The 27,569-nt window shown below is 49.1% G+C and overlaps 1 protein-coding gene across 1 annotated transcript in view; it reads left to right on the forward strand.

The window, feature by feature from the left end:
* Positions 1-6: 6 nt before the first annotated feature.
* nup155 (nucleoporin 155) overlaps positions 7-27,569 on the forward strand; it is a 239,580-nt gene continuing 212,017 nt past the window's right edge. Inside the window, exons 1-8 of the mRNA XM_067978489.1 lie at positions 7-45; positions 5,820-5,957; positions 7,886-7,982; positions 8,961-9,031; positions 12,146-12,238; positions 24,960-25,126; positions 25,276-25,381; positions 25,702-25,775. Coding sequence (XP_067834590.1) covers positions 5,840-5,957; positions 7,886-7,982; positions 8,961-9,031; positions 12,146-12,238; positions 24,960-25,126; positions 25,276-25,381; positions 25,702-25,775 — 726 coding nt within the window. The 5' untranslated portion in view covers positions 7-45; positions 5,820-5,839. The remainder of the gene's footprint in view (positions 46-5,819; positions 5,958-7,885; positions 7,983-8,960; positions 9,032-12,145; positions 12,239-24,959; positions 25,127-25,275; positions 25,382-25,701; positions 25,776-27,569) is intronic.

The raw sequence follows: 27,569 nt of genomic DNA on the forward strand, positions 1-27,569 counted from the left end.
TGCTATACCCGGACCTGTCGGAGTTGCTCTCCGTTCCCAATTACAGTAAGGAGCTTCCTGGGCCTGTCGCTCACACACACCACGGTTCAAATTGCAGGACATGGGGAAAGGCTTCGATTGAGTCGAGCTCTGTGTCGGGAAAGGACAGTTACACATAAATATTCCATTTACCATCTGGGTAGTGAGAGATCAGGATCCAGCTGGACCTGCCCTGGGAGTGTTTGATGGGAATATTCGATAAGGTGCCACATAAAAGATTACTGCACAAGATAAGAGCTCATGGTGTTGGGGGTAATGTACTGGCATGGATAGAGGATTGGCTAACTAACAGAAAACAAAGAGTCGGGATAAAAGGGTCATTTTCAAAAAGGCAATCTGTAACTAGTGGGGTGCCGCAGGGCTCAGTGCTGGGGCCTCAACTATTTACAATATATATCAATGACTTGGATGAAGGAACAGAGTGTCTTGCAGCCAAATTTGCTGATGATACAAAGATAGGTGGAAAAGCAAGTTGTGATGAGGACACAAAGTGTCTGCAAAGGGATATTGACAGGTTAAGTGAATGGGTAAAAATTTGGCAGATGGAAAATAATGTGTGAAAATGTGAAGTCATCCACTTTGTGAAGGAGGAAAAATAAAAAAGCAAAATATTATTTGAATGGAGAAATACTACAAAATGCTGCGGTACAGAGGGATCTGGGTGTCCTCGTACATGAAACACAAAAAGTCAACACACAGGTGCAGCAGGTAATCCGGAAGGCAAACGGAATATTGGTCTTTATTTCGAGGGGGATGGAGTATAAAAGCAGGGAAGTCATGCTACAACTGTACTGGGTGCTGGTGAGACGACACCTGGAGTACTGCGTACAGTTCTGGTGCCCTTATTTAAGGAAGGACATACTTGCATTGGAGGCAGTTCAGAGAAGGTTCACTAGGTTGATTCTGGGTATGGAAGGGTTGTCTTATGAGGAAAGATTGAACAGGTTGGGTCTATACTCATTGGAGTTTAGAAGAATGAGAGGAGATCTTATTGAAACATACAAGATTCTGAGGGGGACTCGATAGGGTAGATGCTGAGAGGATGTTACCCCTCATGGGGGAATCTAAAACTAGGGGGCATAGTCTCAGAATAAGGGGTCGCCCGTTTAAGACGGAAATGAGGAGGAATTTCTTCTCCCAGAGGGTCGTGAATCTTTGGAATTCTTTACCTCAAAAAGCTGTGGAGGCCGAGTCATTGAATACATTCAAGGCTGAGTTAGACACATTTTATATGTTTCAATGAGATCACCTCTCATTCTTCTAAACTCTAGTGAATATAGGCCTAGTCGACCCAATCTCTCCTCATACGTCAGTCCTGCCATCCCTGGAATCAGTCTGGTAAACCTTCGTTGCACTCCCTCCATGGCAAGGACATCCTTCCTCAGATAAGGAGACCAAAACTGCACACAATACTCCAGATGTGGTCTCACCAAGGCCCTGTATAACTGCAGTAAGACATCCCTGCTCCTGTACTCAAATCCTCTTGCAATGAAGGCCAACATTCCATTCGCCTTCCGAACTGCTTGCTGCACCTGAATGCTCACTTCCAGCGACTGGTGTACAAGGACACCCAGGTCTCATTGCACCTCCCCATTTCCCAATCTATCACCATTCAGATAATCTGCCTTTCTGTTTTTACAACCAAAGTGGGTAACCTCACATTTATCCACATTATACTGCATCTGCCATGTTCTTGCCCACTCACCCAACTTGTCTAAATCACATTGGTGCCTCTTTGCATCCTCCTCACAGCTCACATTCCACCCCAGCTTTGTGTCGTCTGCAAACTTGGAAATGTGACATTTAGTTCCCTCATCCAAATAGCAAAAAGGGGAACAGGAGTCAGCCATTCAGCCCCTCGTGCCTGCTCCGCCATTTGATAAGATCATGGCTGGTCTGTGATCTAACTCCATATACCTGCCTTTGGCCCATATCCCTTAATACCTTTGGTTGCCAAAAAGCTATCTATCTCACATTTAAATTTAGCAATTGAGCTAGTATCAATTGCTGTTTGCGGAAGAGAGTTCCAAACTTCAAAAACCCTTTGTGTGTAGAAATGTTTTCTAATCTCACTCCTGAAAGGTCTGGCTCTAATTTTTAGACTGTGCCCCCGACTCCTAAAATCCCCAACCAGCGGAAATAGTTTCTCTCTATCCACCCTATCTGTTCCCCTTAATATCTTATAAACTTCGATCAGATCACCCCTTAACTTTCGAAACTCCAGAGAGTACAACCCCAATTTGTGTAATCTCTCCTCGTAATTTAACCCTTGAAGTCCAGGTATCATTCTAGTAAACCTGCACTGCACTCCCTCCAAGGCCAATATGTCCTTCCGAAGGTGCGGTGCCCAGAACTGCTCACAGTACTCCAGGTGCGGTCTAACCAGGGTTTTGTATAGCTGCAGCATAACTTCTGCCCCCTTGTACTCCAGTCCTCCAGATATAAAGGCCAGCATTCCATTTGTCTTATTGATTATTTTCTGCACCTGTTCATGACGCTTCAATGATCTATGTACCTGAACACCTAAGTCCCTTTGGACATCCACTGTTTTTAACTTTTTACCATTTAGAAAGTACCCTGTTCTATCCTTTTTTGATCCAAAGTGGATGACCTCACATTTGTCTACATTGAATTCCATTTGCCACAGTTTTGCCCATTCACCTAATTTATCAATATCGCTTTGTAATTTTATGTTTTCATCTACACTGCTTACAATGCCACCAATCTTTGTGTCATCGGCAAACTTAGATATGAGACTTTCTATGCCTTCATCTAAGTTAATAAATATTGTGAATAATTGAGGCCCCAAGACAGATCCCTGTGGGACTCCACTAGTCACATCCTGCCAATGTGAGAACCTTCCCATTATCCCTACTGTCTGTCGCCTTTCACTCAGCCAACTTCCGAACCAAGTCCGTACTTTTCCCTCGATTCCATGGGCTTCTATCTTAGCTAACAGTCTCTTATGTGGGACCTTTTCAAATGCGTTCTAGAAGTCCATATAAATAACATCCATTGACATTCCCCTGTCCACTACTTTAGTCACCTCTTCAAAAAATTCAATCAGGTTTGTCAGGCACGACCTACCTTTCATGAATCCATGCTGGCTCTCTCTGATTAACTGAAAATTCTCGAGGTGTTCAGTCACCCTATCCTTAATTATAGACTCCAGCATTTTCCCCACAACAGATGTTAGGCTAACTGGTCTATAATTCCCTGGATTCCCTCTCCTTTCTTAAAAAGCGGAGTGACATGTGCAATTTTCCAATCCAGAGGGACAGTTCCTGAATCTAGAGAACTTTGAAAGATTATAGTTAGGGCATCTGCAATGTGCTCACCTACTTCCTTTAAAACCCTGGGATGGAAACCATCTGGTCCTGGGGATTTGTCACTCTTTAGTGCTATTATTTTCTTCATTACTGTTGCTTTACTTATGTTAATTTTATCGAGTCCCTGTCCCCGATTCAATGTTAGTTTTCTTGGGATTTCCGGCATGCTATCCTCTTTTTCTACTGTAAATACTGACACAAAGTAATTGTTCAACATGTCCGCCATTTCCCCATTGTCAATGACAACTTTCAGTTTTTAAGGGGCCAACACTGCTCCTGACCACCCTATTTTTCCTAATGTAACTATAAAAGTTCATTGATATATATTGTGAATAGCTGGGGCCCAAGCACTGATCCCTGCGGTACCCCACTAGTCACTGCCTGCCACCCGGAAAAAGACCCGTTTATTCCTACTCTCTGTTTCCTGTCTGTCAACCAATTCTCAATTCATGCCAGTATATTTTGAGGGGGTGACTAGGCGTGTGGATGAGGGTAACGCAGTGGATGTGGTATACATGGATTTCAGTAAGGCCTTCGATAAAGTCCCGCACAGGAGACTGGTCAAGAAGGTACGAGCCCATGGAATCCAGGGTGCCTTGGCACTTTGGATACAAAACTGGCTTAGTGGCAGAAGGCAGAGGGTGATGGTCGAAGGTTGTTTTTGTGACTGGAAGCCTGTGGCCAGTGGGGTACCACAGGGATCGGTGCTGGGTCCCTTGCTGTTTGTGGTCTACATTAACGACTTGGATATGAATGTAAAAGGTATGATCAGTAAGTTTGCTGATGATACAAAAATTGGTAGGGTGGTAAATAGCGAGGAGGATAGCCTCAGTCTGCAGGACGATATAGATGGGTTGGTCAGATGGGCGGAACAGTGACAAATGGAATTTAACCCGGAAAAGTGCGAGGTGATGCACTTTGGAGGGACTAACAAGGCAAGGGAATACACAATGAATGGGAGGACCCTAGGCAAGACAGAGGGTCAGAGGGATCTTGGTGTGCAAGTTCACAAATCCCTGAAGGCGGCGGAACAGGTCGATAAGTTGGTAAAGGAGGCATATGGGATACTTGCCTTTATTAGCCGAGGCATAGAATATAAGAGCAAGGAGGTTATGATGGAGCTGTATAAAACACTGGTTAGGCCACAGCTGGAGTACGGTGTGCAGTTCTGGTCGCCACACTACAGGAAGGATGTGATCGCTTTGGAGAGGGTGCAGAGGAGATTCACCAGGATGTTACCAGGGCTGGAGCGCTTCAGCTATGAAGAGAGACTGGGAAGATTGGGTTTGTTTTCCTTGGAGCAGAGGAGGCTGAGGGGGGACATGATTGAGGTGTACAAAATTATGAGGGGCACAGATAGGATGGATACTAAGGAGCTTTTCCCCTTCGTTGAGGGTTCTATAACAAGGGGGCATAGATTCAAGGTAAAAGGCGGGAGGTTCAGAGGGGATTTGAGAAAGAACTTTTTCACCCAGAGGGTGGTTGGAGTCTGGAACTCACTGCCTGAAAGGGTTGTGGAGGCAGGAACCCTCACAACATTCAAGAAGCATTTGGATGAGCACTTGAAATGCCATAGCATACAAGGCTACGGACCAAATGCTGGAATATGGGATTAGAGTGGACAGGGCTTGATGGCCGGCGCGGACACGATGGGCCGAAGGGCCTCTATCCGTGCTGTATAACTCTATATTCCCCCCAATCACATGTGCTTTAATTTTGCACACTAACCTCGTGTGGGACCTTATCAAAAGCCTTCTGAAAATCCAAATACACCACATCCACTGGTTCTCCCCTATCTATTCTACTAGTTACATCCTCAAAATACTCCAGTAGATTTGTTAAGCATGATTTCCCTTTCATAAACCCATGCTGACTTTGTCCAATCCCGTTAATGCCTCCAAGTGTTCTGTTATCACATCTGTTATCATCGGGGGGTGAGGGGTTCTCTTTGGGTCGGGGGTGAGGGGTTCTCTCTGGGTCGGGGGTGAGGGGTTCTCTCTGGGTCGGGGGTGAGGGGTTCTCTCTGGGTCGGGGGTGAGGGGTTCTCTCTGGGTCGGGGGTGAGGGGTTCTCTCTGGGTCGGGGGTGAGGGGTTCTCTCTGGGTCGGGGGTGAGGGGTTCTCTCTGGGTCGGGGGTGAGGGGTTCTCTCTGGGTCGGGGGTGAGGGGTTCTCTCTGGGTCGGAGGCGAGGGGTTCTCTCTGGGTCGGGGGTGAGGGGTTCTCTCTGGGTCGGGGGTGAGGGGTTCTCTCTGGGTCGGGGGTGAGGGGTTTTCTCTGGGTCGGGGGTGAGGGGTTCTCTCTGGGTCGGGGGTGAGGGTTTCTCTCTGGGTCGGGGGTGAGGGGTTCTCTCTTATCTCTTGGATGAAAGAGCCCACATGGAATGAACTGTTCGCACAAAACCAGACTTTTTGGGATGGGGTTTACTGACCTATTTCTTTTTCCTCAATCCCAGACAGTCCATCCCTGTCGGGGATGACAGATATGGATTATCCTCTGCAAGGACCTGGCCTGCTTGCTCTGCCCAACCTTCCAGAGATCAGTCCCATCCGGAGAGTCCCACTCCCTCCGGAACTGGTGGAGCAGTTTGGACGTATCCTTTGGTGATTCCACCATGACCTTGGTGTAATCCAGGAGCTGAGCCACAGCGGCAGGAGTTTGAGCGCTCCTGGTTTTGATATGAAGCTGCGGAGTATGTAAGACAGACCGGCCCGTAGCTTTTAACCATGAATCATGTGTCACGTCAGCGCCAGTTATGGGCCATCAGGGAGAAACATACCAGGAAATAGCCGGTGCTCACAATGAGCATCCATGGGGGAGCAGTGGTCTGTGTCATCAGTGTGTTCAAACGGGGAGTGGGGTGTGGTGGAGGGGGGGCTGCAACATGGGATCAGTTCCTCTCTGGGTTCAGTAATAGGGTGTGTTCCCCTCTCTGGGTTCAGTGATGGGGTGTGTTCCTCTCTCTGGGTTCAGTAATAGGGTGTGTTCCCCTCTCTGGGTTCAGTAATAGGGTGTGTTCCCCTCTCTGGGTTCAGTGATGGGGTGTGTTCCCCTCTCTGGGTTCAGTGATAGGGTGTGTTCCCCTCTCTGGGTTCAGTAATAGGGTGTGTTCCCCTCTCTGGGTTCAGTAATAGGGTGTGTTCCCCTCTCTGGGTTCAGTAATAGGGTGTGTTCCCCTCTCTGGGTTCAGTAATAGGGTGTGTTCCCCTCTCTGGGTTCAGTAATAGGATGTGTTCCTCTCTAGGTTCAGTAATAGGGTGTGTTCCCCTCTCTGGGTTCAGTAATAGGGTGTGTTCCCCTCTCTGGGTTCAGTAATAGGGTGTGTTCCCCTCTCTGGGTTCAGTAATAGGGTGTGTTCCCCTCTCTGGGTTCAGTAATAGGGTGTGTTCCCCTCTCTGGGTTCAGTAATAGGGTGTGTTCCCCTCTCTGGGTTCAGTAATAGGGTGTGTTCCCCTCTCTGGGTTCAGTAATAGGGTGTGTTCCTCTCTAGGTTCAGTAATAGGGTGTGTTCCCCTCTCTGGGTTCAGTAATAGGGTGTGTTCCCCTCTCTGGGTTCAGTAATAGGGTGTGTTCCCCTCTCTGGGTTCAGTAATAGGGTGTGTTCCCCTCTCTGGGTTCAGTGATAGGGTGTGTTCCCCTCTCTGGGTTCAGTAATAGGGTGTGTTCCCCTCTCTGGGTTCAGTAATAGGGTGTGTTCCCCTCTCTGGGTTCAGTGATGGGGTGTGTTCCCCTCTCTGGGTTCAGTAATAGGGTGTGTTCCCCTCTCTGGGTTCAGTAATAGGGTGTGTTCCCCTCTCTGGGTTCAGTGATGGGGTGTGTTCCCCTCTCTGGGTTCAGTGATGGGGTGTGTTCCCCTCTCTGGGTTCAGTAATAGGGTGTGTTCCTCTCTAGGTTCAGTAATAGGGTGTGTTCCCCTCTCTGGGTTCAGTGATAGGGTGTGTTCCCCTCTCTGGGTTCAGTAATAGGGTGTGTTCCCCTCTCTGGGTTCAGTGAAACGGTGTGTTCCCCTCTCTGGGTTCAGTAATAGGGTGTGTTCCCCTCTCTGGGTTCAGTGATAGGGTGTGTTCCCCTCTCTGGGTTCAGTGATGGGGTGTGTTCCCCTCTCTGGGTTCAGTGATAGGGTGTGTTCCCCTCTCTGGGTTCAGTAATAGGGTGTGTTCCCCTCTCTGGGTTCAGTGATGGGGTGTGTTCCCCTCTCTGGGTTCAGTGATAGGGTGTGTTCCCCTCTCTGGGTTCAGTAATAGGGTGTGTTCCCCTCTCTGGGTTCAGTGATGGGGTGTGTTCCCCTCTCTGGGTTCAGTGATGGGGTGTGTTCCCCTCTCTGGGTTCAGTGATAGGGTGTGTTCCCCTCTCTGGGTTCAGTGATGGGGTGTGTTCCCCTCTCTGGGTTCAGTAATAGGGTGTGTTCCCCTCTCTGGGTTCAGTGATGGGGTGTGTTCCCTCTCTGGTTTCTGTTTGTTTGACCCTTTCCTTCTGCAGCATCTGTGACTCTGTTGCTTCCTTACATCTGATGTCACCCAGATATGCAATGCAATTGTATGATGGGTGTTTTCCCCGAGATTGGGAAGGCTTGGCTGACTATCGACAGTGACATCTTTATGTGGAACTATGAGGATGGGTATGTCGAGCTGACCACTGGCACGGAATGGCCCAGTGGGCCTGGGCTGGGCTTCAGGTTATCCAGTGAGAACCCAGGTCAAACAGTCCTGGGGTTCATTTATACAGGAATAGAATACAAATTAGGGAGCTAATGTTACATTGACATCGAACCTTGGTTAGACCACACGGAGTACTGTGCACAGTGCTGGTCTCCACATGACAGAAAGGATGTTGAAACACTGGAGAAAGTGTAACTATCAGAGATTAAGCAGGCTGGGCTCTTTTCTCTGGAAAAGAGGAGACCTGATCGAAGTCTTGAAGATTAAGAGATTCAGGAGAGTGGAAACGCAGAAGCTGTTTCCACTTCTGGGGGAGTTCTTCGACAGCACCTCCCAAACCCACGACCTCGACCACCGAGAAGGACAAGAGCAGCAGGCACATGGGAACACCACCTGCACGTTCCCCTCCAAGTCACACACCATCCTGACTTGGAAATATATCGCCGTTCCTTCATCGTCGCTGGGTCAAAATCCTGGAACTCCCTTCCTAACAGCACTGTGGGAGAACCTTCACCACACGGACTGCAGCGGTTCAAGAAGGCGGCTCACCACCACCTTCTCAAGGGCAATTAGAGATGAGCAATAAATGCCGGCCTCGCCAGCGACGCCCACATCCCATGAACGAATTAAAAAAAAGAACAAAGGGGTTTTAAGATAAGACATTCACAAACAGATGAAATAATGAATTTAGGAGGAATTGCTTCATCCAGTGAGTGGTGAGAATGTGGGACTTGCTACCAAGTTGAGTGGTTGAAGTATATAGTTTGAGGGAGAATGGAATAGAGGGATACAGGGGTCAGGGTGGGAAGAGGTAATTAGTGGAAGGAGGCTCGTGTGGAGTATAAACACCAGCATACAGCAGTTAGGCCGAATGGCCTGTTTCTGCACTGTACATTCCATGCAATAAGGCCACTGCTCATTCACTTCTTCATTTTCAGGGGCGATCTGGCATATTTTGATGGGCTGAGTGAAACGATTCTGGCGGTGGGACTGGTAAAACCCAGAGCAGGTAAGTGCACAGTTCTGATCACTGTTTGTATGTGGCACTGTTACTGACTCGATATCTGGGGGGGGCGGGGGGGGGGAGGTTTCAAAGCTGCCTGTTGAACCTCTCAGCATCCTGCTTGGGATCAGAGTTAACCCTGTGCATCCCCCTTCCTCCATGGCAATGGGATCATGGGAGCTCTGTGCGTTTGCAGCCCTCCCTCAGTGGTGACACTTGATGCATGTGTTTCTCTCCCCTGGGTAAACTGTACAACAGGACACGACTGCTCGGGACAGGTCTGTGACGGGTCGATGTACAGGACACACGACTGCTCGGTACAGGTCTGTGACAGGTCGATGTACAGGACACAGGGCTGCTCGGTACAGGCCTGTGACAGGTCGATGTGCAGGACACAGGGCTGCTCGGTACAGGTCTGTGACAGGTCGATGTACAGGACACAGGGCTGCTCGGTACAGGTCTGTGACGGGTCGATGTACAGGACACAGGGCTGCTCGGTACAGGTCTGTGACGGGTCGATGTACAGGACACAGGGCTGCTCGGTACAGGTCTGACGGGTCGATGTACAGGACACAGGGCTGCTCGGTACAGGCCTGTGACAGGTCGATGTACAGGACACACGACTGCTCGGTACAGGCCTGTGACAGGTCGATGTACAGGACACAGGGCTGCTCGGTACAGGTCTGTGACAGGTCGATGTACAGGACACAGGGCTGCTCGGTACAGGTCTGTGACGGGTCGATGTACAGGACACAGGGCTGCTCGGTACAGGCCTGTGACAGGTCGATGTACAGGACACACGACTGCTCGGTACAGGCCTGTGACAGGTCGATGTACAGGACACACGACTGCTCGGTACAGGCCTGTGACAGGTCGATGTACAGGACACAGGGCTGCTCGGTACAGGCCTGTGACAGGTTGATGTACAGGACACAGGGCTGCTCGGTACAGGCCTGTGACAGGTTGATGTACAGGACACAGGGCTGCTCGGTACAGGCCTGTGACAGGTAGATGTACAGGACACACGACTGCTCGGTGCAGGCCTGTGACAGGTCGATGTACAGGACACAGGGCTGCTCGGTACAGGCCTGTGACAGGTTGATGTACAGGACACACGACTGCTCGGTGCAGGTCTGTGACGGGTCGATGTACAGGACACAGGGCTGCTCGGTACAGGCCTGTGACAGGTCGATGTACAGGACACACGACTGCTCGGTACAGGCCTGTGACAGGTCGATGTACAGGACACAGGGCTGCTCGGTACAGGTCTGTGACAGGTCGATGTACAGGACACACGACTGCTCGGTACAGGCCTGTGACAGGTCGATGTACAGGACACAGGGCTGCTCGGTACAGGCCTGTGACAGGTCGATGTACAGGACACAGGGCTGCTCGGGACAGGTCTGTGACAGGTCGATGTACAGGACACAGGGCTGCTCGGGACAGGTCTGTGACGGGTCGATGTACAGGACACAGGGCTGCTCGGTACAGGCCTGTGACAGGTCGATGTACAGGACACAGGGCTGCTCGGGACAGGTCTGTGACGGGTCGATGTACAGGACACAGGGCTGCTCGGTACAGGTCTGTGACGGGTCGATGTACAGGACACAGGGCTGCTCGGTACAGGTCTGTGACGGGTCGATGTACAGGACACAGGGCTGCTCGGTACAGGCCTGTGACGGGTCGATGTACAGGACACAGGGCTGCTCGGTACAGGCCTGTGACGGGTCGATGTACAGGACACAGGGCTGCTCGGTACAGGCCTGTGACGGGTCGATGTACAGGACACAGGGCTGCTCGGTACAGGCCTGTGACGGGTCGATGTACAGGACACAGGGCTGCTCGGGACAGGTCTGTGACAGGTCGATGTACAGGACACAGGGCTGCTCGGTACAGGCCTGTGACGGGTCGATGTACAGGACACAGGGCTGCTCGGTACAGGTCTGTGACAGGTGGATGTACAGGACACGGCTGCTCGGGACAGGTCTGTGACAGGTCGATGTACAGGACACAGGGCTGCTCGGTACAGGTCTGTGACAGGTCGATGTACAGGACACAGGGCTGCTCGGTACAGGCCTGTGACAGGTCGATGTACAGGACACACGACTGCTCGGTGCAGGTCTGTGACGGGTCGATGTACAGGACACAGGGCTGCTCGGTACAGGTCTGTGACAGGTCGATGTACAGGACACAGGGCTGCTCGGTACAGGCCTGTGACAGGTGGATGTACAGGACACAGGGCTGCTCGGGACAGGTCTGTGACGGGTCGATGTACAGGACACAGGGCTGCTCGGTACAGGTCTGTGACAGGTCGATGTACAGGACACAGGGCTGCTCGGTACAGGTCTGTGACAGGTGGATGTACAGGACACAGGGCTGCTCGGGACAGGTCTGTGACAGGTCGATGTACAGGACACAGGGCTGCTCGGGACAGGTCTGTGACAGGTCGATGTACAGGACACAGGGCTGCTCGGGACAGGTCTGTGACAGGTCGATGTACAGGACACACGACTGCTCGGTACAGGTCTGTGACGGGTCGATGTACAGGACACAGGGCTGCTCGGGACAGGTCTGTGACAGGTCGATGTACAGGACACAGGGCTGCTCGGGACAGGTCTGTGACGGGTCGATGTACAGGACACGGCTGCTCGGGACAGGTCTGTGACGGGTCGATGTACAGGACACAGGGCTGCTCGGGACAGGTCTGTGACGGGTCGATGTACAGGACACACGACTGCTCGGTACAGGTCTGTGACGGGTCGATGTACAGGACACATGACTGCTCGTTACAGGCCTGTGACGGGTCGATGTACAGGACACACGACTGCTCGGTACAGGTCTGTGACGGGTCGATGTACAGGACACAGGGCTGCTCGGTACAGGTCTGTGACAGGTGGAGGTAGTTTGAGGTGATGAATTGAGTGTCACGATAAGGGCAGCACACACTGAGTGGAGCTCGCAGTACACAGGCTGCACGGTGCTCACACTACACGGGCCACGTAGAGGTTCATTGTGTCACAGGCTCGTGAACTGGGCCAGTGTGAGTCTGTCTCTGCCCCTGGCCTTGTGTCTGGTCGATCAATCTGACTGTCTAATGTGAATCCAATATTGTGTTTCTAGGGATCTTCCAGCCTCACATCCGACACTTACTCGTTCTCACCACTCCTGTGGACATTGTCATCCTGGGCGTTAGCTTCTCTAACTCCCAGACAGGTACGGTCTGCACATAGAAACATAGAAAATAGGAGCAGGAGTAGGCCATTCGGCCCTTCGAGCCAGTTCCGCCGTTCAATATGATCATGGCTGATCCTCTATCTCAATACCATGTTCCTGCTCTCTCCCCATACCCCTTGATGCCTTTTGTGTCTAGAAATCTATCGAGCTCCTTCTTAAATATATTCAGTGACTTGGCCTCCACAGCCTTCTGTGGTAGAGAATTCCACAGGTTCACCACCCTCTGAGGGAAGAAATTTCTCCTCATCTCAGTCGTAAATGTCCTACCCCGTATCCTGAGACTGTGACCCCTCGTTCTGGACCCCCCCAGCCAGGGGAAATGTCCTCCCTGCATCCAGTCTGTCAAGCCCTGTCAGAATTTTATATATTTCAATGAGATCCCCTCTCATTCTTCTAAACTCGAGTGAATACAGGCCGAGTCGACCCAATCTCTCCTCATACAACAGTCCTGCCATCCCAGGAATCAGTCTGGTGAACCTTCGTTGCACTCCCTCTATGGCAAGTATATCATTTCTTAGGTAAGGAGACCAAAACTGCACACAATACTCCAGGTGTGGTCTCACCAAGGCCCTGTATAACTGCAGTAAGACATCCTTGCTCCTGTATTCAAATCCTCTTGTAATAAAGGCCAACATACCATTTGCCTTCCTAACTGCTTGCTGCACCTGCATGTTTGCTTTCAGTGACTGGTGTACAAGGACACCCAGGTCCCTTTGCACATCAACATTTCCCAATCTATCACCATTTAAATAATACTCTGCCTTTCTGTTTTTCCTTCCAAAGTGGATAACTTCACATTTATCCACATTATTCTGCATCTGCCATGTATTTGCCCACTCACTCAACTTGTCCAAATCGCCTTGAAGCTTCTTTGCATCCTCCTCTCAACTTACGCTCCCACCTAGTTTTGTGTCGTCTACAAACTTGGAAATATTACATTTAGTTCCCTCATCCAAATCATTGATATATATTGTGAATAGCTGGGGCCCAAGCACTGATCCCTGCGGTACCCACTAGTCACTGTCTGCCAACCTGAAAAAGACCCGTTTATTCCTACTCTTTGTTTCCTGCCGTTTAACCAATTCTCAATCCATGTCAGTATATTCCCCCAATCCCATGTGCTTTAATTTTGCACACTAACCTCTTATAGAATCATAGAAGTTACAACATGGAAACAGGCCCTTCGGCCCAACATGTCCATGTCGCCCAGTTTATACCACTAAGCTAGTCCCAATTGCCTGCACTTGGCCCATATCCCTCGATACCCATCTTCCCCATGTAACTGTCCAAATGCTTTTTAAAAGACAAAATTGTACCCGCCTCTACTACTGCCTCTGGCAGCTCGTTCCAGACACTCACCACCCTTTGAGTGAAAAAATTGCCCCTCTGGATCCTTTTGTATCTCTCCCCTCTCACCTTAAATCTGTGCCCCCTCGTTATAGACTCCCCTACCTTTGGGAAAAGATTTTGACTATCTACCTTATCTATGCCCCTCATTATTTTATAGACTTCTATAAGATCACCCCTTAACCTCCTACTCTCCAGGGAATAAAGTCCCAGTCTGTCTAACCTCTCCCTGTAAGTCAAACCATCAAGTCCCGGTAGCATCCTAGTAAATCTTTTCTGCACTCTTTCTAGTTTAATAATATCCTTTCTATAATAGGGTGACCAGAACTGTACACAGTACTCCAAGTGTGGCCTCACCAATGCCCTGTACAACTTCAACAAGACATCCCAACTCCTGCATTCAATGTTCTGACCAATGAAACCAAGCATGCTGAATGCCTTCTTCACCACCCTATCCACCTGTGACTCCACTTTCAAGGAGCTATGAATCTGTACTCCTAGATCTCTTTGTTCTATAACTCTCCCCAACGCCCTACCATTAACGGAGTAGGTCCTGGCCCGATTCGATCTACCAAAATGCATCACCTCACATTTATCTAAATTAAACTCCATCTGCCATTCATCGGCCCACTGGCCCAATTTATCAAGATCCCGTTGCAATCCTAGATAACCTTCTTCACTGTCCACAATGCCACCAATCTTGGTGTCGTCTGCAAACTTACTAACCATGCCTCCTAAATTCTCATCCAAATCATTAATATAAATAACAAATAACAGCGGACCCAGCACCGATCCCTGAGGCACACCGCTGGACACAGGCATCCAGTTTGAAAAACAACCCTCGACAACCACCCTCTGTCTTCTGTCGTCAAGCCAATTTTGTATCCAATTGGCTACCTCACCTTGGATCCCATGAGATTTAACCTTATGTAACAACCTACCATGCGGTACCTTGTCAATGTAGACCACGTCTACTGCACAGCCCTCATCTATCTTCTTGGTTACTCATCTATCTTCTTGGGACTTTATCAAAGGCCTTCTGAAAATCCAAATAAACCACATCCACTGGTTCTCCCTTATCTATTCTACCAGTTACATCTTCAAAAAACTCCAATAGGTTTGTCAAACACTATTTCCCTTTCATAAATCCATGCTGACTTTGTCTAATCCCGTTGATATTTTCTAAGTGTCCTGTTATCACATCCTTTATAATAGACTCTAGCATTTTCCCTGCTACTGAATTTAGGCTAACTGGTCTGTAGTTCCCTGTTTTCTCTCTCCCTCCTATTTTAAATAGTGGGGTTACATTTGCCACCCTCCAATCTACAGGAACTGTTCCATAATCTATAGAATTTTGGAAGATGACAGCTAATGCATCCACTATTTCCATGGCTACCTCTTTTAATACTCTGAGATGCAGATTATCAGGCCCGGGGGATTTATCAGCTTTCAGTCCCATTAATTTCTCCAGCATTATTATTTTTTGCAAATACTAATTTCCTTTAATTCCTCCTTCTCACTAGTCCCTTGGTTCCCTAGCATTTCTGGGAAGTTATCTTTGTCCTCTTCCGTGAAGACAGAACCAAAGTATTTGTTTAATTGCTCTGCCATTTCCTTGTTCCCCATTATAAATTCTCCTGTTTCTGACTGTAAGGGACTTACATTTATCTTCACTAATCTTTTTCTTTTTACATACTTGTAGAAGCTTTTACAGTCCACTTTTATGTTCCTTGCAAGTTTACTCTCATACTCTATTTTTCCCCTCTTCATCAATCTCTTGGTCCTTTTTTGCTGAATTCTAAACTGCTCCCAATCCTCAGGCTTGCTACTTTTTCTGGCAACTTTATATGACTCTTCTTTGGATCTAATACTATCCTTAATTTCTTTTGTTAGCTATGGTTGGGCCGCTTTTCCTTTTGTGTTTTACGCCAGAAAGGAATGTATAATTGTTGCAATTCATGCATTCGTTCCTTAAACGTTACCCATTGCCTATCCACTGTCATGCCTTTTAATGAAACTCCCCAATCTATCAGAGCCAACTCACTCCTCGTACCTTCGTAGTTTCCTTTGTTTAGATTTAGGACCCGAGTTTCGGATTGGACTATTTCACTTTCCATCTTAATGAAGAATTCTATCATGTTATGGTCACTCTTCCCCAAAGGACCCGACACAACAAGATTATTAATTAACCCGATCTCATTGCACAATACCCAATCTATGATCGCCTGTTCCCTGGTTGGCTCCTCAACATACTGCTCTAAAAAACCATCTCGTACACACTCCAGGAATTCCTCCTCCACAGTATTATTCCTAATTTGGTTTGGCCAGTCTATATGCAGATTAAAGTCACCCATGATTACTGTAGTACCCTTGTTACATGCATCTCTAATTTCCTGTTTGATGCCGTCCCTGACATTACCACTACTGTTTGGAGGCCTATAGACAACTCCCACCAGTGTTTTCTGCCCCTTGGTGCTTCTTAACTCCACCCAGACTGATTCCACATCTTGATTTTCAGATCCAATATCCTTTCTCACTATTGCTCTGATTTCATCCTTCACTAACAACGCCACCCCACCTCCTTTTCCTTTTTGCCTGTCCTTCCGAGATATCGAATACCCTTGGATATTCAGCTCCCAGCCTTGGTCACCCTGCAGCCATGTCTCTGTAATCGCAATTATATTATATCTGTTTATATCTATTTGCGCTGTTAATTTGTCTACCTTATTACCAATGCTTCGTGCATTCAGATACAGGGCCTTTAGATTTGTCTTTTTTACATTTTTAGACATCTTAACATTTTTTTGTACAATGGCCCAATTTGTTTTATTACTATTTTTTCTTACCCCGGACCCTGTTGTCTTTTGTTTGTACGCTCTGTCCCTTCCTGACACAATCTGATAATCCTTACCCCAGTCACTTTCCAGCACTGCTTCTTTGTTTTTTCTCTTTAGTATTCTAGATTTCTCTCCACCGGGACCCTCCCTGCGCGCCCCCTGCCCCTCCCGCACCCCCCCCTTATTTACCTCCCCAGTTATTCGATTCACTAGAACTCTGGTCCCAGTTTGGTTCAGGTGGAGTCCGTCCCAACGGAACAGCTCTCTCTTTCCCCAGTAATGGTACCAGTGTCCCACGAATCGAAACCCACTTCCCGCACACCAATCTTTGAGCCACGCATTCATCTCCCTGATCCTACTGACCCTGTGCCAATTTGCTTGTGGCCCAGATAACAATCCAGAGATTATTACCTTTGTGGTTCTGTTTTTTAATTTAGTCCTTAGCTGTTCAAATACTCTCAGCAGAATCTTTTTCTTAGTCCTACCTATGTCGTTGGTACCGACGTGGACCACGACAACTGGATCCTCCCCCTCCCACTCCAAGTTCTTCTCCAGCCCGGAGGAGATGTCCTTAACCCTGGCACCAGGTAGGCAACATAGCCTTCGGGACTCATGTTCCTGGCTGCAGAGAACAGTGTCTATCCCCCTAACTATACTGTCACCTACTACAACCACCTTCCTTTTTACTCCCCCCACTTGAACGGCTTCCTGTACCACAGTGCCGTGGCCAGTTTGCTCGTCCTCCTCGCAGTCCCCGCACTTGTCCACAAGGGTTGCAAGAACCTCAAATCTAATGGACAAGCTCAGGGACTGAGGCTCCTGCAATACGAGATCCTGGATCCCCGAACCTGCCTCACTCACAGTCACACCCTCCTGTCCCTGACCACGTGTCAATTCAAAAGTATTTAATCTAAGAGGTGCAGCTACCTCCTGGAGCAAAAGATCCAGGTAACTTTCTCCCTCCCTGATGTCTCGCAATGTCCGCAGCTCGGATTCCAGCTCAACTCGGAGCCGAAGTTCCTCGAGCCGCAGACATTTACCGCAGATGTAGTCGCCCTGGACAAAACTGTCCACAAGATCCCCCATATTGCAGCAGCAACACATCTCCTTTATTTAATTAATTATTTTAGTGTTAATCAAATTATTTACCTTATTTAATTTATTAAATTAATTAAATTAGGGATGGGCAATAAATGCTGGCCTTGCCAGTGATGCCCACATCCCATGAACGAATAAAAAAAATTAAGTTTAATTTTAAAAATTTATTTATATGTTATGTTAACTTAAAACTTAGCCCACAGTCATTCCCAATCACTTACCTGTCTCACCTGTGACGTCACACTGTAGTGTTCTCTTGTTGCAGGTCAGCTGCTGCTTTTATCCCCGCTCTCGGGCCTCGGTCTGCTGCTGCTTTTATCCCCGCTCTCGGGCCTCGGTCTGCTGCTGCTTTTATCCCCACTCTCGGGCCTCAGTCTGCTGCTGCTTTTATCCCCACTCTCGGGCCTCGGTCTGCTGCTGCTTTCATCCCCGCTCTCGGTCTGCTGCTTTCATCCCCGCTCTCGGTCTGCTGCTTTTATCCCCGCTCTCGGTCTGCTGCTTTTATCCCCACTCTCGGGCCTCGGTCTGTTGCTGCTTTTATCCCCACTCTCGGGCCTCAGTCTGCTGCTGCTTTTATCCCCACTCTCGGGCCTCGGTCTGCTGCTGCTTTCATCCCCGCTCTCGGTCTGCTGCTTTCATCCCCGCTCTCGGTCTGCTGCTTTTATCCCCGCTCTCGGTCTGCTGCTTTTATCCCCACTCTCGGGCCTCGGTCTGCTGCTGCTTTTATCCCCACTCTCGGGCCTCAGTCTGCTGCTGCTTTCGTCCCCGCTCTCGGTCTGCTGCTTTTATCCCCGCTCTCGGTCAGCTGCTGCTTTTGTCCCCGCTCTCGGTCTGCTGTTTTTATCCCCGCTCTCGGTCTGCTGCTTTCGTCCCCGCTCTCGGTCTGCTGCTTTTATCCCCGCTCTCGGTCTGCTTCTTTCATCCCCGCTCTCGGTCTGCTGCTTTTATCCCCGCTCTCGGTCTGCTGCTTTTATCCCCGCTCTCGGGTCCGCTGCCACTCTGCGGAAAAGTTAGGAAAAGCAGCACCTCCTTCCCCCACTACACCGAACTCCCACACTCACCAAACTCTCAAGCCGTTCACTCTGTGCCCGCTGTACGTGGGAACTCTAACTGGGTGGTTGCTTAGATTCACAAAAGTAACCTTTTGTGACCTTTCCAAGTTATGAACAGTTCCAGATTCTGCTCTGCACATAGGGCTGTGCCTGGAGAGAGTATTTACAGCTGCATAACTATGGAAAGAAGCACTAATTACAGGCCAGTCAGCCTAACCTCGGTGATGGGCAAATTATTGGAAACAATTCTGAGGGACAAGATAAACTGTCATTTAGAAAGGCACGGACTAATCAAGGACAGTCAGCACGGATTTGTTAAGGGGAGCTCGTGTCTGACTAACTTGATTGAATTTTTTGAGGCAGTAACAAGGAGAGTCGATGAGGGTAGTGCGTTTAATGTAGTCTACATGGATTTTAGAAAAGCTTTTGACAAGGTCCCACATGGCAGACTGGTCAGAAAAGTAAAGGCCCGTGGGATCCAAGGGAAAATGGCAAGTTGGATCCAAAATTGTCAGTGGCAGGAAGCAAAGGGTAATGGTCGACGGGTGTTTTTGTGACTGGAAGGCTGTTTCCAGTGGGGTTCCACAGGGCTCAGTACCAGGTCCCTTGCTTTTTGTGATTATACATTAATGATTTTGACTTAAATGTCGGGGGCTTGATCAAGAAGTTTGCAGATGACACAAAAATTGGCCGTGTGGTTGATAGTGAGGAGGAAAGCTGTAGACTGCAGGAAGATATCAATGGACTGGTCAGGTGGGCAGAAAAGTGGCAAATGGAATTCAATCCAGAGAAGTGTGAGGTAATGCATTTGGGGAGGGCAAACAAGGCAAGGGAATAGACAATAAATGGGAGGATACTGAGAGGTGTAGAGGAAGTGAGGGACCTTGGAGTGCATGTCCACAGATCCCTGAAGGTAGCAGGACAGGTAGATAAGGTGGTTAAAAAGGCATTCGGGTTACTTTCCTTTATTAGCCGAGGCATAGAATATAAGAGCAGGGAGGTTATGCTGGAACTGTACAAAACACTAGTTCGGCCACAGCTTGAGTACTGTGTACAGTTCTGGTCACCACACTACAGGAAAGATGTGATTGCACCAGAGAGGGTGCAGAGGAGATTTACGAGGATGTTGCCAGGACTGGAGAATTTTAGCTATGAGGAAAGATTGGATAGGCTGGGGTTGTTTTCTTTGGAGCAGAGGAGGCTGAGGGGAGATTTAATTGAGGTGTATAAAATTATGAGGGGCCGAGATAGAGTGGATAGGAAGGACCTATTTCCCTTAGCAGAGGGGTCAATAACCAGGGGGCATAGATTTAAAGTGATTGGTGGAAGGATTAGAGGGGAGCTGAGGAGAATGTTTTCACCCAGAGGATGGTGGGGGTCTGGAACTCACTGCCTGAGAGGGTGGGAGAGGCAGAAACCCTCAACTCATTTAAAAAGTACTTGGATGTGCACCTGAAGTGCAGTAAGTATAGGGCTACAAACCAAGTGCTGGAACGTGTGATTAGGTTGGCATGGACACGATGGGCTGAATGGCTTCCTGTGCCATAAATTTCCATGATTCTAAGCGCAGTGCAGGGTCCTCACTGAGAGTGGGTGTGGTGAGGGCTTTGTTTAAGGGAATCACTTGTTAAAGTGTTTTGGCTGCCACAGATTTATTCAGTGTTCTGAATGAATATAAATTGTTACATGAGAGGAGCATCCAACACGGGTCACAGTGCAGTGTGGGGTGTGTGTAACTAGGTCACAGTGCAGTGTGGGGTGTGTGCAACTGTAGGTCACAGTGCAGTGTGGGGTGTGTATAACTGTCGGTCACAGTGCAGTGTGGGGTGTGTAACTGGAGGTCACAGTGCAGTGTGGGGTATGTGTAACTGTAGGTCACAGTGCAGTGTGGGGTGTGTGTAACTGTAGGTCACAGTGCAGTGTGGGGTATGTGTAACTGTAGGTCACAGTGCAGTGTGGGGTGTGTGTAACTGTAGGTCACAGTGCAGTGTGGGGTGTGTGTAACTGTAGGTCACAGTGCAGTGTGGGGTGTGTGTAACTGTAGGTCACAGTGCAGTGTGGGGTGTGTAACTGTAGGTCACAGTGCAGTGTGGGGTATGTATAACTGTAGGTCACAGTGCAGTGTGGGGTGTGTGTAACTGTAGGTCACAGTGCAGTGTGGGGTATGTATAACTGTAGGTCACAGTGCAGTGTGGGGTGTGTGTAACTGTAGGTCACAGTGCAGTGTGGGGTATGTGTAACTAGGTCGCAGTGCAGTGTGGGGTATGTGTAACTGTAGGTCGCAGTGCAGTGTGGGATGTGTGTAACTGTAGGTCACAGTGCAGTGTGGTGTATGTGTAACTGTAGGTCACAGTGCAGTGTGGGGTGTGTAACTGTAGGTCACAGTGCAGTGTGGTGTATGTGTAACTGTAGGTCACAGTGCAGTGTGGGGTATGTATAACTGTAGGTCACAGTGCAGTGTGGGGTATGTGTAACTGTAGGTCGCAGTGCAGTGTGGGGTATGTATAACTGTAGGTCACAGTGCAGTGTGGGGTGTGTGTAACTGTAGGTCACAGTGCAGTGTGGGGTATGTGTAACTGTAGGTCACAGTGCAGTGTGGGGTGTGTGTAACTGTAGGTCACAGTGCAGTGTGGGGTATGTGTAACTGTAGGTCACAGTGCAGTGTGGGGTGTGTGTAACTGTAGGTCACAGTGCAGTGTGGGGTGTGTGTAACTGTAGGTCACAGTGCAGTGTGGGATGTGTATCTGGGTTGCAGTGCAGTGTGGGGTGTGCAACTGTGGGTCGCAGTGGAGCGTGGGGTGTGTTACTGTGGGTCGTAGTGCAGCGTGGGGTGTGTAACTGGGTCGTAGTGCAGCGTGGAGTGTGTAACTGGGTCGTAGTGCAGCGTGGAGTGTGTAACTGTGGGTCGTAGTGCAGCGTGGGGTGTGTAACTGGGTCGTAGTGCAGCGTGGAGTGTGTAACTGGGTCGTAGTGCAGCGTGGAGTGTGTAACTGTGGGTCACTGCAGCGTGGGGTGTGTAACTGTGGGTCGTAGTGCAGCGTGGGGTGTGTAACTGTGGGTCGTAGTGCAGCGTGGGGTGTGTAACTGTGGGTCGTAGTGCAGCGTGGGGTGTGTAACTGTGGGTCGTAGTGCAGCGTGGGGTGTGTAACTGTGGGTCGTAGTGCAGCGTGGGGTGTGTAACTGTGGGTCGTAGTGCAGGGATCCGGAGCAGGAACCCTGGTTGATTTTTTACACCCCTTTCTAACCAGTTGTAAGTCTGATGGGCAAGGCAGATGAACTCAGGGCATGGATGGGTACATGGGACTGGGATGTTATAGCTATTACTGAAACATGGCTAAGGGAGGGGCAGGACTGGCAGCTCAATGTTCCAGGGTACAGATGCTATAGGAAAGATAGAGCAGGAGGTAAGAGAGGAGGGGGAGTTGCGTTCTTGATTAGGGAGAACATCACGGCAGTAGTGAGAGGGGATATATCCGAGGGTTCGCCCACTGAGTCCATATGGGTAGAACTGAAAAATAAGAAGGGAGAGATCACTTTGATAGGATTGTACTACAGACCCCCAAATAGTCAACGGGAAATTGAGGAGCAAATATGTAAGGAGATTACAGACAGCTGCAAGAAAAATAGGGTGGTAATAGTAGGGGACTTTAACTTTCCCAACATTGACTGGGACAGCCATAGCATTAGGGGCTTGGATGGAGAGAAATTTGTTGAGTGTATTCAGGAGGAATTTCTCATTCAGTATGTGGATGGCCCGACTAGAGAGGGGGCAAAACTTGACCTCCTCTTGGGAAATAAGGAAGGGCAGGTGACAGAAGTGTTAGTGAGGGATCACTTTGGGACCAGTGATCATAATTCCATTAGTTTTAAGATAGCTATGGAGAAGGATAGGTCTGGCCCAAAAGTTAAAATTCTAAATTGGGGAAAGGCCAATTTTGATGGTATTAGACAGGAACTTTCAGAAGTTGATTGGGAGAGTCTGTTGGCAGACAAAGGGACGTCTGGTAAGTGGGAGGCTTTCAAAAGTGTGTTAACCAGGGTTCAGGGTAAGCACATTCCTTATAAAGTGAAGGGCAAGGCTGGTAGAAGTAGGGAACCTTGGATGACTCGGGAGATTGAGGCACTAGTCAAAAATAAGAAGGAGGCATATGACATGCATAGGCAGCTGGGATCAAGTGGATCCCTTGAAGAGTATAGAGATTGCCGGAGTAGAGTTAAGAGAGAAATCAGGAGGGCAAAAAGGGGATATGAGATTGCTTTGGCAGATCAGGCAAAGGTGAATCCAAAGAGCTTCTACAAATACATAAAGGGCAAAAGGGTAACTAGGGAGAGAGTAGGGCCTCTTAAGGATCAACAAGGTCATCTAAGTGCGGAACCACAAGAGATGGGTGAGATCCTGAATGAATATTTCACATCGGTATTTACGGTTGAGAAAGGCATGGATGTTAGGGAACTTGGGGAAATAAATAGTGATGTCTTGAGGAGTGTACATATTACAGAGAGGGAGGTGCTGGAAGTCTTAACGCGCATCAAGGTAGATAAATCTCCGGGACCTGATGAAATGTATCCCAGGACGTTATGGGAGGTTAGGGAGGAAATTGCGGGTCCCCTAGCAGAGATATTTGAATCATCCACCGCTACAGGTGAGGTGCCTGAAGATTGGAGGGTAGCAAATGTTGTGCCTTTGTTTAAGAAGGGCGGCAGGGAAAAGCCTGGGAACTACAGACCAGTGAGCCTGACATCTGTAGTGGGTAAGTTGTTAGAGGGTATTCTGAGGGACAGGATCTACAGGCATTTGGAGAGGCAGGGACTAATTAGGAACAGTCAGCATGGTTTTGTGAGAGGAAAATCATGTCTCACGAATTTGATTGAGTTTTTTGAAGGGGTAACCAAGAAGATAGATGAGGGCTGTGCAGTAGACGTGGTCTACATGGACTTCAGCAAAGCATTTGACAAGGTACCGCATGGTAGGTTGTTACATAAGGTTAAATCTCATGGGATCCAAGGTGAGGTAGCCAATTGGATACAAAATTGGCTTGACGACAGAAGACAGAGGGTGGTTGTCGAGGGTTGTTTTTCAAACTGGATGCCTGTGTCCAGCGGTGTGCCTCAGGGATCGGTGCTGGGTCCGCTGTTATTTGTTATTTATATTAATGATTTGGATGAGAATTTAGGAGGCATGGTTAGTAAGTTTGCAGATGACACCAAGATTGGTGGCATTGTGGACAGTGAAGAAGGTTATCTAGGATTGCAACGGGATCTTGATAAATTGGGCCAGTGGGCCGATGAATGGCAGATGGAGTTTAATTTAGATAAATGTGAGGTAATGCATTTTGGTAGATCGAATCGGGCCAGGACCTACTCCGTTAATGGTAGGGCGTTGGGGAGAGTTATAGAACAAAGAGATCTAGGAGTACAGATTCATAGCTCCTTGAAAGTGGAGTCACAGGTGGATAGGGTGGTGAAGAAGGCATTCAGCATGCTTGGTTTCATTGGTCAGAACATTGAATGCAGGAGTTGGGATGTCTTGTTGAAGTTGTACAGGGCATTGGTGAGGCCACACTTGGAGTACTGTGTACAGTTCTGGTCACCCTATTATAGAAAGGATATTATTAAACTAGAAAGAGTGCAGAAAAGATTTACTAGGATGCTACCGGGACTTGATGGTTTGACTTACAGGGAGAGGTTAGACAGACTGGGACTTTATTCCCTGGAGAGTAGGAGGTTAAGGGGTGATCTTATAGAAGTCTATAAAATAATGAGGGGCATAGATAAGGTCGATAGTCAAAATCTTTTCCCAAAGGTAGGGGAGTCTATAACGAGGGGGCACAGATTTAAGGTGAGAGGGGAGAGATACAAAAGGATCCAGAGGGGCAATTTTTTCACTCAAAGGGTGGTGAGTGTCTGGAACGAGCTGCCAGAGGCAGTAGTAGAGGCGGGTACAATTTTGTCTTTTAAAAAGCATTTGGACAGTTACATGGGGAAGATGGGTATAGAGGGATATGGGCCAAGTGCAGGCAATTGGGACTAGCTTAGTGGTATAAACTGGGCGACATGGACATGTTGGGCCGAAGGGCCTGTTTCCATGTTGTAACTTCTATGATTCTATGATTCTATAATATTGTGACAGCTGATTGCATCTCGGCTGGGAGTTGAAGGTGAGACCGTGTGTGTGTGTGTGTGTGTGTGTGTGTGTGTGTGTGTCTGTGTCTGTGTGTTGAGCAGCGCACTTACATGGGAAGTCAGTACAGGCTGGCTTTGTGCAGCCAAGCCTGGAGTTAATGATGTCTGTTGAATAGTTTGTTTGTATCCTGGCTGGAGTAAGTTTTACTCCAACTTTGGTCATTTTCCTGCTCTTTTCCAAAGGACTGGGAGTTCTGAATGACAGCATGTGTGGAGGGATGCAGCTCCTGCCAGACCCACTCTACTCCATTCCCACAGACAACACCTACCTGCTGGCCGTAACTGCCACGGACACTGGCCGCATATTCCTAGCTGGGAAAGATGGCTGTTTGTATGAAGTTGCCTATCAGGTAAATTGTAACTTGTTACCCGTCCCCCTTTGCTGCACCGGGGGGCGGGCGGCGTGGGGAGTGGCGGGTGGTTTAACGGGTGAACGGTGATGTGGCCATTTTATATTGAGTTGCTGTTGATTAACCCTTTGATCTCTGTGGTTTTGCAGGCCGAGGCCGGTTGGTTTAGCCAGCGATGCAGGAAGATAAATCACTCAAAGAGCTCCCTGTCCTTCCTTATCCCCTCGTTGCTGCAGTTCACCTTCTCGGAAGACGGTAAGTAAAAGCTGTGTGTGGGAGGGCTCCGGGTGTTCTGTGGAGGGATTGTGCAGTGCAGCAAGTGTGTTTCGTGCCGAAGTACACAGGAATTGCGAGACGAATGAAGGCCAAGGTCCATTTTGTTCACCTTGTACCTTCCTGGTCGTCACATACGATGAAAATGGAGTTGTTGACTAATCACAGCAATCAGTCTCCATCAATTAGTCTACAACAGACCCAGACGTGATGCGAGGTCAACTCCCAGTGGTGGAGAGCTCACTGAAATATTGTTTCCACCACCTTGTGCTTTTTCTCTTTGATTCATTCCCTATCTCCAGACCCGATAGTTCAGATCGCCATTGACAACTCCAGGAACATCTTGTACACCCGATCGCAGAAAGGGGCCCTGCAGGTAGGAGGCTGCTGGGTATTCACTGTGTTACAGGGAGGGCAGAGATCGTTCACTGTGTTACAGGGAGGGCAGAGATCGTTCACTGTGTTACAGGGAGGGCAGAGATCGTTCACTGGGTGTTACAGGGAGGGCAGAGATCGTTCACTGTGTTACAGGGAGGGCAGAGATCGTTCACTGTGTTACAGGGAGGGCAGAGATCGTTCACTGTGTGTTACAGGGAGGGCAGAGATCGTTCACTGTGTTACAGGGAGGGCAGAGATCGTTCACTGTGTTACAGGGAGGGCAGAGATCGTTCACTGGGTGTTACAGGGAGGGCAGAGATCGTTCACTGGGTGTTACAGGGAGGGCAGAGATCGTTCACTGGGTGTTACAGGGAGGGCAGAGATCGTTCACTGGGTGTTACAGGGAGGGCAGAGATCGTTCACTGGGTGTTACAGGGAGGGCAGAGATCGTTCACTGTGTTACAGGGAGGGCAGAGATCATTCACTGTGTTACAGGGAGGGCAGAGATCGTTCACTGTGTTACAGGGAGGGCAGAGATCGTTCACTGTGTTACAGGGAGGGCAGAGATCGTTCACTGTGTTACAGGGAGGGCAGAGATCGTTCACTGCATGTTACAGGGAGGGCAGAGATCGTTCACTGTGTTACAGGGAGGGCAGAGATCGTTCACTGTGTTACAGGGAGGGCAGAGATCGTTCACTGTGTTACAGGGAGGGCAGAGATCGTTCACTGCATGTTACAGGGAGGGCAGAGATCGTTCACTGGGTGTTACAGGGAGGGCAGAGATCGTTCACTGCATGTTACAGGGAGGGCAGAGATCATTCACTGGGTGTTACAGGGAGGGCAGAGATCGTTCACTGGGTGTTACAGGGAGGGCAGAGATCGTTCACTGTGTAACAGGGAGGGCAGAGATCGTTCACTGTGTTACAGGGAGGGCAGAGATCGTTCACTGGGTGTTACAGGGAGGGCAGAGATCGTTCACTGTGTAACAGGGAGGGCAGAGATCGTTCACTGTGTTACAGGGAGGGCAGAGATCGTTCACTGTGTTACAGGGAGGGCAGAGATCGTTCACTGTGTGTTACAGGGAGGGCAGAGATCGTTCACTGTGTGTTACAGGGAGGGCAGAGATCGTTCACTGTGTTACAGGGAGGGCAGAGATCGTTCACTGTGTTACAGGGAGGGCAGAGATCGTTCACTGCGTGTTACAGGGAGGGCAGAGATCGTTCACTGGGTGTTACAGGGAGGGCAGAGATCGTTCACTGGGTGTTACAGGGAGGGCAGAGATCGTTCACTGTGTTAGAGGGAGGGCAGAGATCGTTCACTGTGTTACAGGGAGGGCAGAGATCGTTCACTGGGTGTTACAGGGAGGGCAGAGATCGTTCACTGGGTGTTACAGGGAGGGCAGAGATCGTTCACTGGGTGTTACAGGGAGGGCAGAGATCGTTCACTGGGTGTTACAGGGAGGGCAGAGATCGTTCACTGGGTGTTACAGGGAGGGCAGAGATCGTTCACTGGGTGTTACAGGGAGGGCAGAGATCGTTCACTGTGTTACAGGGAGGGCAGAGATCATTCACTGTGTTACAGGGAGGGCAGAGATCGTTCACTGTGTTACAGGGAGGGCAGAGATCATTCACTGTGTTACAGGGAGGGCAGAGATCGTTCACTGTGTTACAGGGAGGGCAGAGATCGTTCACTGTGTTACAGGGAGGGCAGAGATCATTCACTGTGTTACAGGGAGGGCAGAGATCGTTCACTGTGTTACAGGGAGGGCAGAGATCGTTCACTGTGTAACAGG

Source organism: Heptranchias perlo, unplaced genomic scaffold, assembly GCF_035084215.1.
Source record: "Heptranchias perlo isolate sHepPer1 unplaced genomic scaffold, sHepPer1.hap1 HAP1_SCAFFOLD_300, whole genome shotgun sequence".
Taxonomy (NCBI): Eukaryota; Metazoa; Chordata; class Chondrichthyes; order Hexanchiformes; family Hexanchidae; genus Heptranchias; species Heptranchias perlo.